Source organism: Equus asinus, chromosome 7 (assembly GCF_041296235.1).
Source record: "Equus asinus isolate D_3611 breed Donkey chromosome 7, EquAss-T2T_v2, whole genome shotgun sequence".
Lineage (NCBI taxonomy): Eukaryota > Metazoa > Chordata > Mammalia > Perissodactyla > Equidae > Equus > Equus asinus.
The window spans coordinates 76,804,849-76,819,453 of NC_091796.1; the positions used below are offsets into that span (position 1 = coordinate 76,804,849).

A 14,605-nucleotide genomic window follows, 5' to 3' on the forward strand; every position below is an offset into this window, starting at 1 on the left:
TCAAGGTGGTTTGTCAAAGTATTGGCCTCCACCATCATAGGGGCCAGAGCTTCCGTCTCTGAAATTTCCTCTTTTCATGGGTCCAAAATCTGAAGATTGATTGTTGTAATTGCCAAAATCATTGTAGCTTCCGCCACCTCCAAAATTGCTTCCATCATTACCAAATCCATTATAGCCATCCCCACTGCCACCATATCCACCACCACCATGGCTGCCACCAAAGTCACCTTGACCACTGAAGTTTCCTCCGTGACCGAAGTTGTCATTCTCACCAAAACCACCTCTAAGACCACCACCAAAATTTCCAGAACCACTTCGATCTCTTTGGCTGGACGAAGCACTAGCCATCTCTTGCTTAGATAGGGCTTTCCTAACTTCATAGATATGGCCGTTCACAGTATGGTATTTCTGAATGACAATCTTGTCTACGGAGTCATGATCGTCAAAAGTCACAGAAGCAAATCCTCTCTTCTTGCCACTGCCTCTGTCAGTCATGATTTCAATCACTTCAATTTTCCCATACTGTTCAAAATAATCTCTTAGGTGATGTTCTTCAGTGTCTTCTTTAATGCCACCAGCAAAAGTCTTTTTCACAGTTAAGTGGGCACCACTCATCAGCATCCACGGGCAGAAAGGAGTAACCTAACGAACGGATCTGCGGATTTATCTTTTAAATGAATGCTTGGAAGAGAAAAAGAAAATGATGTTAACTGGGTCAAGTGCACATTCATTTATCTCCAAACATTTATTGAGCATGTTAACGAAGGAAATTAATGAATATGCTAGTAGACAACTTTGTTGTTGATCATTAATTTGTCCTGGCACCAACATAGCTGGGCGCATGATTTTCTCCAACAGTACTCAACAGGTTGGGTGTAGGCACAAAGAAGGGTGGCGTCATTCCCTAAATTCAAGGAACACAGGAGGAGAGGCCAGGACGTCCCAAGAGAGAGGTCTGGCAGGTGGTTGGAAATATAGACCTAGAGCACAGAGAAGTCTGGACAGGAGAAACTGGTTTATTGTGTATTACAGTTTGCTTCGGTGACAGCAGCTGGGTGTAAATCCAGTTATTTCATTCTGCCTAAAACCTTTCCCTGGCTTGATTTCAGGATGAAGTTCTAACTCTAGCTTGGCCCACAAGGCCCTTCATGATCTGAACGTTGCCTGCATCTCTGAGCTTGCCTACCATCCCTCACCTATATCCACCCTTTGACCCAGCCTTGTCCAAGATCTTAGAACACTGTGAGCTCCATCAAACCATGTGCCTTTGCATTCCTGCCTGTCAACATTTGTTATCATCTATCTGTTGATTTTAGTCATCCTAGTCGGTGTGAAGTGGTATCTCTTTGTGGTTTGGAGTTGCACTACCCAGGACTAATGGTGCTGAGCATATTCCCATGTACTTATTGGCTATTTTACTTTATTTATTTATTTATTTTTTGAGGAAGTTATCCTTGAGCTAACATCTGCTGCCAATTCTCCTCTTTTTGCTGAGGAAGACTGGCCCTGAGCTAACATCCATGCCCATCTTCCTCTACTTTATGTGTGGGATGCCTGCCACAGCATAGCTTGACAAGCGCTGCATAGGTCCACACCTGGGATCTGAACTGGCAAACCCCGGGCTGCCAAAGCAGAACGTGCAAACTTAACCACTGTTCCACTGGGCTGGCCCCAGCCATTTTATTTTTGGAAACATTTCCTTAGAGAAACGTCTGTTCCAATCCTTTGGCCATTTTTAGTTGGGTGACTTATCTTTTTATTGTTGAGTCAAGCCAGGATTTTGAATCCTGGAAGTCTAGCCCCACAACCTGTGGGCCTAACTCTCATGCTTTCCTGCCTCTTGCTCTGCATCATAGTTACATGGTACAAATTTTGTGTTATTACTATTTACTCTATGTAGGAAGTAGGATAAAAATGCCTTTAAAAGCTGGAAATCATAGTTTCTCTTGGAGGTGACAACTATCTTGGTTTGGGAAAATACCTTTATAACACCTTTAGGAAGGGGAAGGATGCCCTGAGGACACAGTTTAAGAAAGACCTATTTAACCTGCCTCTCATGGGAAGATAAAAGAATCTGAGTTTGAGTGAACAGTCAGAAAGGATAGAAGATAAGGCTCCCTAAAAGAGAGTTAACAAATCATCACCTTGTACACTTGAAATATCTTACAACTTTATTTGTCAATTATACCTCAATAAAACTTAAAAAAAACAAAAGAGTTAAGAAAAATGTCGGGAACTAGAGTTTATGGATAAAAGTGACCAGTGAAAATTTTTCAGTGTCAGGGTAACCAAAAGACTTTAGGAATAGGGCTGTTTAAAGTTCAGTATTAAATCATTTATGTTGTTGAATTGTAAACCCCTCTATCTGCTCAAACCTTCTTGGAAAGTCTACTACACATACAATGTAAGCCCCCGGGAAGTCAAAAAAATCTTAAGGAGATTACTGTCCTCCCAAGAGATGTAAGAAAAGAGTCTAAGTCATCTTCATGTAAAATCAAAAGATAGGGTAACTTCAGTGATATTAGATTACATCTCTATCATTAAAATATAGCATGATCAAGAATGTTAAAATAATGTGGCAGAGTGACTTGCTGAGACCTTAAACTTATGTTTTCCTTTTCACTACTCTGGAAAGAAATCTCCATGTCGGTTTTTAGGGGTGAGTGTAGGGGAGCCAGAAGCTCCCATATTGTTGTATTGCATGTTGTTGTCTTACAATACTATAACTGTATGGTATTGTTCCCATATTGTATTACAACATGAGTGGATCTGATAGTGCTCAGAACCAGAAGTATGTGGATACGACATGAATAATCAGATTTGAAGTGTGTGGAGCTAGAAGCTAATCAGTGGAAAATTCTTCCAACCATCAGACGCATAACAGATGAGTGGAATGTTTGGTTCTCATCAATGCCTCGTCAAAATGGAAATTATTCAATATGGTTGCATCTGCAATTACAAATGTACCATTTTTCCTTCTTTTTTGATGGGATTACATGAAAAATAATTGATCAGAATTCCTATGTTTCTAGGGTAGCAATACTACAAAACACAAGTGTGTGTGACTGTGTATGAAGTCACCTAATTTAGGCAATTACCAATAATTAAAAAGAAATTTAAATAGAATCTCAATCTAAGCATGAGCAAACACCAGAAAACCCAAATTTAGAGACATTCTACAAAATAACTGACCAGTACTCTTCAGATGTGCAATTGTACATAACAACTAAATGCAAGGTAGGATCCTCTATTAGATCCCGGACCAGAAATAGAATATTAGTGAGAAAACTGGTGCGATACAAGTTGACAACAGTGACTCCCTTTTGTACCTTGGACTCCACCTTGCTAAAAATATGAAATTGTGTTGGCCTTGCTGACTTGCTAAAAGGAAGTTATTTGCTGAGAAAGGACTTTCTGAAGGACTCTGCAGAAATATACTTTTTCTGATAGCAACAAGATGTCTTTGAGTAAGCCAATGAACTGTGACATAAATTTACCCTCCCGAACAAACAACTGAGGCCATTATTCTGAGTTCTCCTTTTTGCTAATAAAAATTCCTGACTTTTACTCCTGAGGGGGGCACTTTTCTGGCTGCTGCAGAACCTCTGTTCCCTGAATTGCAATTGTAAGACCCCAAATAAATGGTCTCCTTTTGTTTTGCAGTTGCCCCTTTTTTCTAAGTTGACGTATTTGGTGTCAGAGATGTGGGATCCAAAGTGACTTTCCACCTATTTCCAGCACAGCTGGTCATTTTGAGCAAGGTACCTGCATGAATCTCTTATGCTCTGTCATCTCCCAGTGGCCCCTGACCCAGGTGGTGAGTCCTTTCAGTTTTGTTTTGTTTTTTTTTTGAGGAAGATTAGCCCTGAGCTAACTACTGCCAATCCTCCTCTTTTTTTGCTGAAAAGACTGGCCCTGAGCTAACATCCATGCCCATCTTCCTCTACTCTATACGTGGGTCACCTGCCACAGCATGGCTTTTTTGCCAAGCAGTGCCGTGTCCGCACCCGGGATACGAACCGGTGAACCCCAGGCCGTGGAGAAGTGGAACATGCACACTTAACCGCTACGCCACCAGGCCGGCCCCTGTCCTTTCAGTTTTGAAACTCCCGCCTTGGTTGAGGTTCTGATTTTTATTCTGGGTATCTTTTGGAACTGGTTTAAGAGAATTTATGGTCACTTTTGGTGAGTACATGCTTGTAGCAGGACGTATGCAGTGTTTGCTGTGGGGACTCAACCCTTGTTTGGGGCTTCTGCTGGAAATATAATGGAAGTACACAGTCTAAAACTACTACAGGGACTCAATCCCTTTTTGGGACTCCTGCTGGATTTACGTTTAAAAATTATGGATCCTCCACATGTAGATTTTTAGAGAAATGGCTCTGATATACCAAGGATGATTTAAAACTTGTTTGGTTCCAATGGGACTCATTTGAAATACCTTAATTAATGTGTGTGCACAGTTAGAAAATAAGAGATCTAAAACTAAGCAAGTGGAATGGGAAGATTATTTTAATTCGTATGTTGAAGCTTCTTGGCAAGTCATCCATCCTTTCCAAAAGCAGAGGAAACTCATGATTCCCAGTGTTTTACAACAGCTGTTGAAAACAGGACCCATCATAGTAAAGACATTTTAGGGAACCCAAAGGCAAGAGAGGTTCCTCTTGGTCTATGGACCAGGATCTTGTGCCTTTCTAGAGATGGGTGAACTTTTGGATAATTTGGAACTGTAATGGCCATCCTGTGGAAAGTTTGTTTCAGATAAGTCCAACTTAAAGGGCATCCTTAACAGAGAGGATTCTCAAGAGACAGTGGAATGCATTCTTTGGTAATTAGAAGATTCTAAAAGACAAAATGACTTCAATAACATTCTAAGAAGAATTATTACAGCATGCAAGTAAATAATAAAAAAAACTTTAGTAAAAATCTTTGGACATCTCAGCAGGTAAGCTTAGTCCGTCTGCCAGAGACACAATTTGGATCCATCTGTTCTTTTGAGTTTTGTACCTGAGACATGGCTAAAATTGTTAAAGATCTCTGCTTGTGTCTATCTGTATGTCTATATATGGACATATATATGATATTTTTAAATGTCATCAACATTTACATATATGATATTTTAAGACATATATGATAAGTTTTCTACCTCTGGATAGTATTGCCAAAATTAAACATTTGTATAAATTAAGTATTCCTAAAACTCTCAGAAATATGGAAACTAACCCAGTGTTTTTCAAGTTCACCTGATCTGAGATAATCTTCGATAAATAAAAGATAGTTTAAGCATGTTGGTTTAATAAAAACAAGCATGTCTTCAGAGTTATCAATATTGAATGTAATGCAAACACACAACTTTTTCTACCCGGTTTACTAGTCAAGTAAGCTCATGCTATTTCTGTTACAGAATTTGTCAACAAGAAAAATAACTTAAGATGGTGGTTAATTATATATGTTTAATCCAAACATAATTGTTAAAAATATGTGTTCAAATAAATGTAAATAAGATAAAAGCTTATACTCAGTTGAACTAAATAGTGGATATTCATTGAAGATCTAAATCATTTCTGGATAGGATGGTATACTAAGACATTGATTGCTAAACATAAGTTTGTCTAGTTTTGGATTTCTAATTTTTTTACAGGGAGACAAATGATATTTGGGTCTATCAATAGACATGTTTTGTGCCACATTAAAAAGTTTGCTGTAGGAGAAATATGCTTCTAGAAATTATGAAATGTGTTTATGGGCTTGCTAATCTACTACAGGATGCTAATATATGATAGACCATTCACAATTGCCTGCTTCTTAGTTTTCACTGGAAAGTAAGATTACAAATAGTTTAAAAAATTGGAAGAAGAGCTGAGAATACAAAATGAACCAACAAGACACTTAGAGTAATAAACATAAATTAAACTCTGTGCAAACTCTGTACAGTGATGATGAGAGAATGCAGGCATAGCAGCAAGTACCCCTTTGAAAGATGAGACGCAGTGGAACTGTCTTGAGAGCTCTCACCTACTATGGACGGACTTCCTGTAAATTCTTATTTTTCAAACCATCATCATAGACCAATGATAAATTGTGACTAACATTTACTTAAATAGAAAACGTACATGGTATCTACATTTGTCAATATAGATAAATGGATGATACATATCTTCAATTTTATCTGTAATTCGTAGATAAATTTATTATATATAAGTAAAAGAAAATAATTTCATAAAATGCAAAATAGAATGCATATATGCCATATATAGGAAATTCATGTCAGCTTATTAAATTTTTATTTCAGTTACTTACATGGTTTTATATATGTAGGTATATGCTGGACCATAATATACACTATATTTCTTGCTGTAGAGTGATCAAACATGTTTCAAAGCCACTGCTCTTATACCATAGCAAATTGAGCAACAGAAGGGTCTATGTGGCCAGATGGAGAGGCCAATACAAGAACAACCACCCTTTCCAGCCAGTACACACACAATGATAACTCCTCAAGGCCAGGCTGTAATCACTCTCTGATAGGCTCATACTTTGTGGCCTTGTCTTTTTAGATTTACAGCCAGGCAGCAATCTTTGTTTAAAAGAACTTCCCCCATTTCATATAACTACTTGCAAAGCTGAGCATGCTGGTGGTAGCTTCCCAGGTATTTATAGCTCTACCATCATCACGTGTTACATGTAAAGAAAGCACCAAATCCTGACTGAACCTGCACACCAACTGGTGACCTGAAAGTAAGACTTCCAGGAAGTGAAGTAGGTGACAGCTAAGCAGACAGCTTTCCCCAGATTCTGGACCAGGCCTGTATATTTTCATGTCATTTCCCACCAAACAATTTTTTATCCTCTTTGTACTGTTCTCTTAATCATCCTATTGGGAAAACGTTTTTATCTATTCTTCTACATACTGAAAGCACATGACCCCCGTCTGTAATTTGTATCTTTGTACTCCTTCTTCTGGATCTCTTTACACGAAGTAAAGAATTCCAAGAATGGGTTTACATTTGGCATCTTAACCTAGAAAGCATCCCACAGATCTTTTGAGAGGCTGAACATGAAGAATTGTTGGATTGAAATATTTGGGCTATTATTTGTCCCGATAGGTATCTTGATGATTTTGCTCTAATGCACACAGGAGGAATTCTTAGGTGGTGGTAAAACACCACGAAATTGGTCATTGCTTTATGAATTGAACCTCTTGCTTAGTTGACATGTCAAACCACCTTTCTTTAAGTTCTTCTTACAATGGCTTTTGCTATTAGGGATAATTTTGGCTCTCAGGTTGGCCTTTTATTTTTCCTTGTAACTCTCATTGCTACCAGGCCATATCACATCCTTTTGTTCCTACCCTGCGGAAGCTTTCTGATTCTGCAAACTGCACTGATTGTTGGATCTGTGCTGAAGCAAATAATACTCATGATATAGCTGATTTAGTGGCTTGGCCAGTATACTTACAAGGACGGAGAAATTTATCTGGTCAAAATGCTGCCTCCTCCTTTGGGATTATTGAGGCCACTTACAAACTTCCCGCTGGGAAACAAGCTCCCAATGTTACCACATTCCACTGGGTACTTCCTGCTCATAAGAGAATACTCCTTACTCAGATTTGGACATTGAACAGAAAACTTTCCCTTTGTTTCAAAAACATTACCGGAGCTGGCAAAACTTTAGGTAACCTTCCACTGAATGTTTGTAACTATACACTCTTACATGACGCAGATGATCATGAATTTACCCCTTGTTGGAGTCTACATGCCTACAATGTAATTTCTCATGATGCATCCTTATGGTGGGCACTGAGATCTATAGTGGAACTGGTCACCGGAAAGCAGATGTGCTCCCATTTACTGGAGCAAAGTAGAGAGTTGATCAAAAGTCCGGAGAATGCTGAGAGCTCAGTTTTGCCTACCTGTTCCCTGGAGACACCCCATGTCTTAGCCAGAATTTGACTTAGGAGAATAAAACTCATTTGCTGCTTCCTGGAATACAGAAATGTGTATATTTCAATCACTCACCCAATTCCAGTAAAACATGTTATCATGTACTTTGCAATGATGATTATATTTTTGACCGTAAATTTTCTTCCTTTAAAACTAATAAACGAATCTGGGCAAGGGGACCTACTTATGCCTCGTCCTTAGATCCTGAGTATTCCTTCTTATGTAGCACAAATATTTACTCCACTCTTCCTATGAAATAGAAAGGGCATCATGGAGTTGCTGCTCTTGCCCCCAGTGCCGCCCTTCGAAATGCTCTTCCCTCCACGCTCACATAACAAATTTAGGATTCTTCACAAATCAGTTAAAGAGACCTCAGTGAAGCTAGGATGGTTATAATTTTGGATGGTTGCCAACCCATCATCCAGTTGTAGATAGTAAGGGGTTTGGTCATGCTTTTGCCAGAGAATTTTTCCCTTGGTTCAGAGTAATGAATCTTGAAAAAGCAATCGGCAACCTCTCTATTGTCACAGCTACTACTTTCAATGCTTCCGTTCAAGCATCTCAAAATCAACAAACCCAAATTGATAGCCTGGCAGAATTTGTCCTACAAAATAGAAGGGTGCTAGACATCCCAAGGGCCTGACAAGAGGTACTTGTGTCCTACTGAGAGAAGAATGCTGTTCTTATGTTAACCAATCTGGCAAGGCAACATAAGAACTAAAAACAATAGAGTAATATCAGTTTATTGGTTGAAATAGGACATTCTATGACTTGGGGATTATTTTGATCTCTTTAGCTGGAATAGGGTCATGGTTAAGTACTGTATTACAAACTGCATTATTGTTGTTCTATGAATAATATGAATTGTATGTATTGTTATGAAGGTTAAGCGCTTACTAAAAACTGCAACCTCCGCTGTAACTCACTCAACTACGCAGCTTATCTTTGCCCAGATGACCATGTTAGATGCTCTTCACTGAGACAGATTTTTTTGGATCAGAAGATTTAGAGGAAATTGCTGTTGACTCTTTCGCAAGACCGCCCATAGAGGGACTGGATGGAACCAGAGCAGGTAATCAGATCACAGCAGCCTGGAGGGACTAATGTTGTTCTGTTGTTTTCTTCCAGAAAAAATATGAGCAAAAGGGGAAATGTGAAATGAATTGACAGCAGTGACTGCATTTTGTACTCTGGACTCCATCTTGCTAAAAATATGAAATTGTACTGAACTTACTGACTTGCTAAAAGGAAGTTATTTGCTGAGAAAAGACTTTCCCAAGGACTGCAAAACCTTAGTTTTTCTGATAGCAACAAGATATCCTGGAGTAAGCCAATGAACTATAATATGAATTTATTCTCCTTAACAAACAATTGAGGTGATTGTTCTGGGCTCTCCTTTTTGCTAATAAAAAATCCTGGGGGCCAGCCCGGTGGTGCAGTGGTTAAGTTTGCACGCTCTGCTTCAGTGGCCTAGGGTTTGCCGGTTTGGGTCCCGGGTGCAGACCTATGCACTGCTTGTCAAGCCATGCTGTGGTAGGCGTCCCACATATAAAGTAGAGGAAGATGGGCACAGATGTTAGTTTAGGGCCAGTCTTCCTCAGCAAAAAAAAGAGGAGGATTGGCAGCAGACATTAGGTCAGGGCTAATCTTCCTCCAAAAAAAAAAATCCTAATTTTTACTCCTTGGGGGACACTTTTCTGGCTGTTGCTGGAAACTCTCTTCCCCAAATTGCAATTCTAAGACCCCAAATAAATACTCTCATTTTGTTTTGTAGTTGCCTTTTTTCCTAAGTTGACAGTGGCTAAAGGTCAGGGATGTTGCTAAACATCTTCCAATGCACAGGACAGCCCCTTAGGGAAAGAATTATCTGGCCCCAAATGTCAACAGTGCCTGCTGTAGGTAAGGGTCACTGACCCACGGGGGGGAAAATCAATGCAAGTTATGTACTAGCAGCAATCTTTTTCTTTTTGAGAAAGATAATGGGTTTATTTCACCTTTTAAAACCAAAAAAAAGAAATAATCATTATTATTGGGTAAAACAAATACAAAAAATGTGCTTGCATTTTGGTGAAGTTTGGGGTAGGGACGCGGGAAGGCAGCAAGTTCCTCATGGCTGGAAATGCAAATATCTATGTGGCGCAGCATAAGCCTTTTTAGGGAAGTGAGGGGTGGTTTACGGTTGGAAAACTGGATTTGTGACCTTCTACTGTCCGTCTAGCTCCCAGAATCTGTGATTTTAAAACTAGGGCAGGGAAGCGAGAGAAAGAGTGGTTTGTAGTTCTTCCTCCCACTCTGATTCATAGGAGGCTCCTTTCTGGAGTAACTAGGACAGGGGTAACCAGCTGGCCAGAGCAGTACGACCCCATCCGAATTCGGACCAAAGGTCAAATTCTGGAGCAGCTTCCCTACTTCATAGCACGTGATCTCTTCACAGCATGCCTTTCAAGGGTGGTGTTACCTTCTGACCTGTGATTTACCAGCAGCAGGAAAAGGGCCCCTCTCAATGGTGTTCAAGCGATGAGTGCTTCTTTATCCCTGAATTTCAGGTCCTGTCCTGAACTGGTTCCGCCGGTGTTTCCATCTCCTTCTCTCTATGACTATATCTACATCTGTCTCAGAATGAAAGTCCCTAAAAAGCAGGTATCGGATGGGTTCGTGGTCCTCTGGGGGTTGATTACAGCGATGAAGTAGGTCATGATGATGGTTTTGCTTAGGCAGCAGCACATGTTTAAGAATGTCTCAATACCAGTTTGAGAAATAGCTTTGCTTTGTGATATTGCAATAATTAATGTAACAAAAATAAACAAGTCAGTTGTTTCAAAGTGACCTGGGTCTTTGGCTCAAAACTTTAATTTAATTTCTAATAAGCCATAGGTTATAAGTTCACAAGGTACGAAAGGGTACATTCCGTGAGAATCCTCCTCTTCCTGGCCCCCATCTGCTCTAGGAGCAACCATTTTTCTCCATTTCTTGATGTTTTTTCTGAGACAGTCCATGCAAATACGGTAGACCCCCTTATCTGCGGGGCACATGTTCCCAGACCCCCAGTGGATGCTTGAAACCACAGAGAGTACCGAACTCTATATATACTGTGTTTTTTCCTATACATACATATTTGAGGTGCAACAGCAAAACCAGCATGAAGTTCTTTTTCCTTCTTCACAATTTCATGGATAGAAGCTTCTTACTGTAGATCTCAGCAACCTCAACATATGACTTTTTTTCTTTCCTTATTAAGTGGAAAACTTTCACCTTTTCACTTAAAGAAAGCTCTTTACGGCTTCTCTTTGGCATATCCGAATTGACAGCATCACTATTCTTGTGCTTTGGGGTCATGATTAAGTAAAATAAAGGTTACTTGAACACAAGCACTGTGATACCACGACAGTCATTTCGAATCCACTTCCAAATGACTAATGTGAGGGTGTGGGTAGCTGTATACGGCGTGGATACACCAGACAAAGTGACGATTCACATCCCCGGGAGGAGGAAGCAGGATGGTTCAAGATTTCATCGTGCTCCTCAGAATAGCGAGAGCAAGTTAAAACTTATAAATTATTTATTTCTGGAAATTCCCATTTAATATTTTCAGACTGCAGTCAACTGTGAGTAACTGAAACCGTGGAAGGCAAAACTGCTGCTAAGGCTGGACTAGTATACAATGGAAATATGTCCATATCTTCCAAATAGTAGCATATTATAAACTCTGTTTTGCTCCTTGGTTTTTCAGCTAATATATTGCAAAGATTTCTCCATATCAATATGTTAAAAAATTTATTCTTTTTTACAACTGTATGCCTGTACTATTTTCCATTGTTTTCCTGTACTATTATTATTGGACATTTAGAAGGTTTCCAAATTTTTGCTATTACACACAGTGCTGCAATGACAACCTTATAAATACATAAAGTGGAATGTCTAGGTCAAAAGGTACACACTTTGTTTTGTTAACTGTTACTGCACCTCTCTCTGGAGGCTGTAACTGTCAAGTTTCCCACTAGCAGTGCGTCACTTTCCTCACACTCTCATCAGTGGACAGTGTTATAATAATTTTGATCTTTGCCAATCTGAGAAGTGGAAAGTGGCTGCCACTGCAATTTTAATTTGCATCTCTCTTATTATGAGTGAGGTTGAAGAGCCACTTGTATTTCCTTTTCTGTAAATTGTTATTTCAGCTGGATTGTTTATTCTTTTTCTTAGTGATTTAAAACAGTTCTTTATACACTAAATAAATCAGACTCTTGTCTACAATAGTTGTGAACAATTCCCCCAAGTTTCTCTTTTGTCTTGACTTGTGTATGGTGGTTTTTGTCATGAAGCTTTTTTTTGTATTTTTTTTTTTTTTGATTTCTGGGTTTCCCATCTTATTAGAAAGGTCTTAACACTCTAAAATTATTTTAAAATTTGTCCAACCATTCTTCCTAATACTTTAATGGTTCCATTTTTCATATTTGTATCTTTTATCAATTTGAAATTTGGGTGTAAAAAGTAAGGTAAGAATCAAACTTACTTTTTCCCAACTGGATACCTGGGTGTTATAATACTTTATTACGTAATCCATCTCCCCTATTCCCTGCACTGATTTGAAATAGTGTTTTATTATATCTAAATTTCCATATGTATTTATGTCTATTTTTTGGCTTTCCATTCCATTCTATTGATTTGTCTGACTATTCACCTGCCTATACCACACTATTTAAATTATTATAGCTCTGTAACATAGTTTTACATTTGGTAGGACTAATCAATCACCTGATGGTGGTCTTTGGATTATAATATTTAACATATGTTTTTAGCAAACTATCTGTGTATTTCCATAATTCTAGATGCCTTATATTCCTTCTAATATCTTCTCTTTGCTGCTCCAGAGCACTAAGTGGTGTTCTTTAGGGCTCTCTGTCTCCCAGACAAACTCTAGATAAGTTGAGTATCATCTCCACAAATGCAGGGGATCTTGGATTTGATTCGGTAGCGGTGGGGAGCCCAGAGACATTAGTACAAAGGTACCCAGATTTGAGGTTCTTAGATGTACTTTCCCTTGCATGGTATGGCATTGTGTCTATATCTCTGGCCATATAATCAGGGCTGGGGAGGACTCTAATCATAAAACAGCCACAGATCGTGTTTTCACAGATAATCTATAAGGTGCTACACACCCGGTGCCAACAGGAATGGGGGAAAAGGACCTGTCCAATCAGCAGGGCCATGCTGGCCCAGTGGACATCAGCTTCTAGGAGAGAGGCATTGGGGCGCACCAGCAGCAAGACCTGCTCTGCAGCTTCTGGTCCTCTGAGGTCTCTGCAGTGGACTGAAGCCAGAGCTAGAGAAGCAGGAAGAGATGGGGGAGGCAACTTTGGAGTCAAGAGAGATTTCCCTTAGGTATTTTCTGATTACTCCTTGTTCTGTTCATCAGGTCCGTGAGATTCTGAAGGGGCGAGAACAGTGTCTTTGGAGTACTTGGCACAATGCCTGGCACCAAGAAGTGCTCAGGAGGTATGTGTTAAATGAATGGAGGGAGTGGGCACCTGCCTGCCACAGGAGTCTTCTTTCATCACATGTGTCTTCCTGGAGTCTCCTCTAACTTCATAGGAAAGAGCAGAACTGGGCCATGAAACTTAGAGTCCTGTCCTAACTCCGTGCCTGTCATCCTTTTCAGGAGCGAAATATTCATTGAGCAAGGGCTGTGAATCCTCTTATCCTCCCCCCATCCCCTCACACACCTCCAGAGTGCTCTGAGAGTTTCTGCCAGCTTTTTTTCTTGTGTTTCCCTCATCTTTAATAGCCTTCAACTGAAACGTCACCCTCATTCATTACCTCTCCCTTTTCTACGCCAAACCCTTGTGTAAAGTGAGCGGGATAGCAAGGGAGATAGGAATCAATAAAGCTAATCATAACAGCCAACTCTTATGCAGTGTTTACTACGTGCTAGTTTCTGTCTCAAGTTTTCTACCTATTTAATTAGTTTAATACTTTAAACAGGTCGGTATATATTTTTACCATACCCATTGTAAAGGTGAGGAAACTGAGTTAACAGAGAGGTTTAGTAACTTGCCCAGGGCCATGGAGCTTGTCAGCAGATACACTGGGATTTGAACCACAGAGTCCACTCTAGAGCCCATGCACTGAGACACTATACCCTTTCCTCAGCATGTACATGTGTGTGTTAACTTCATTGAAGTGTAACATTAAACTCTGAAACATGCACAAATCAAGTGGATGACTCAATGAATTTTCACAAAGTGAGCACACCTGTGTAACCAGCACCCACCTCAAAGAACAGAACACCACCAGAACCCCAGGATTCCCAACACGCCCCCTCCCAGTCTGTAGCCCTTCCCCACCAAGGGAAACTACTCTCCTGGCTTCTCTCACCATTCTTCTGGGGGTCTCTTCCTTGTCTCTCTGTTTTAATCACACATGTATTTCAAGTATCATGGTGTCTTTTGCTAAAGTTAAAATATTCTATCCTGCAGGAGGAGAGGTGGTGATGGGGGTTGGGAGAACACATTTCCTAGATAAGAAATAATTGAGGATGGGAGAGTTGGGGGCAGTTGTTTCATTTCCCCTCGTTCTCTTTGCCAGTAAGTGTGAGGTTCCCCTCTTTCCTCCATCCTCCTCCCCCAGAACTACATCTCCCAGCAGGCTGTGCTCTGACAGCTTTC

The 14,605-nt window shown here is 39.9% G+C and overlaps 1 protein-coding gene and 1 long non-coding RNA gene across 2 annotated transcripts; one reads left to right on the forward strand and one right to left on the reverse strand.

Moving 5' to 3' along the window:
• On the reverse strand, nucleotides 1–621 carry LOC106844759 (heterogeneous nuclear ribonucleoprotein A1-like). The gene has a single exon (XM_014862399.2). The coding sequence runs from the start codon at nucleotides 619–621 to the stop codon at nucleotides 1–3; it is 621 nt and encodes a 206-aa protein (XP_014717885.1).
• Nucleotides 622–8,847: 8,226 nt separating this feature from the next.
• On the forward strand, nucleotides 8,848–13,437 carry LOC139045784 (uncharacterized). The gene is made up of 3 exons (XR_011504879.1): nucleotides 8,848–9,015; nucleotides 10,490–10,583; nucleotides 13,357–13,437. It is a non-coding gene; the product is annotated as an uncharacterized lncRNA (long non-coding RNA).
• Nucleotides 13,438–14,605: the final 1,168 nt, after the last annotated feature.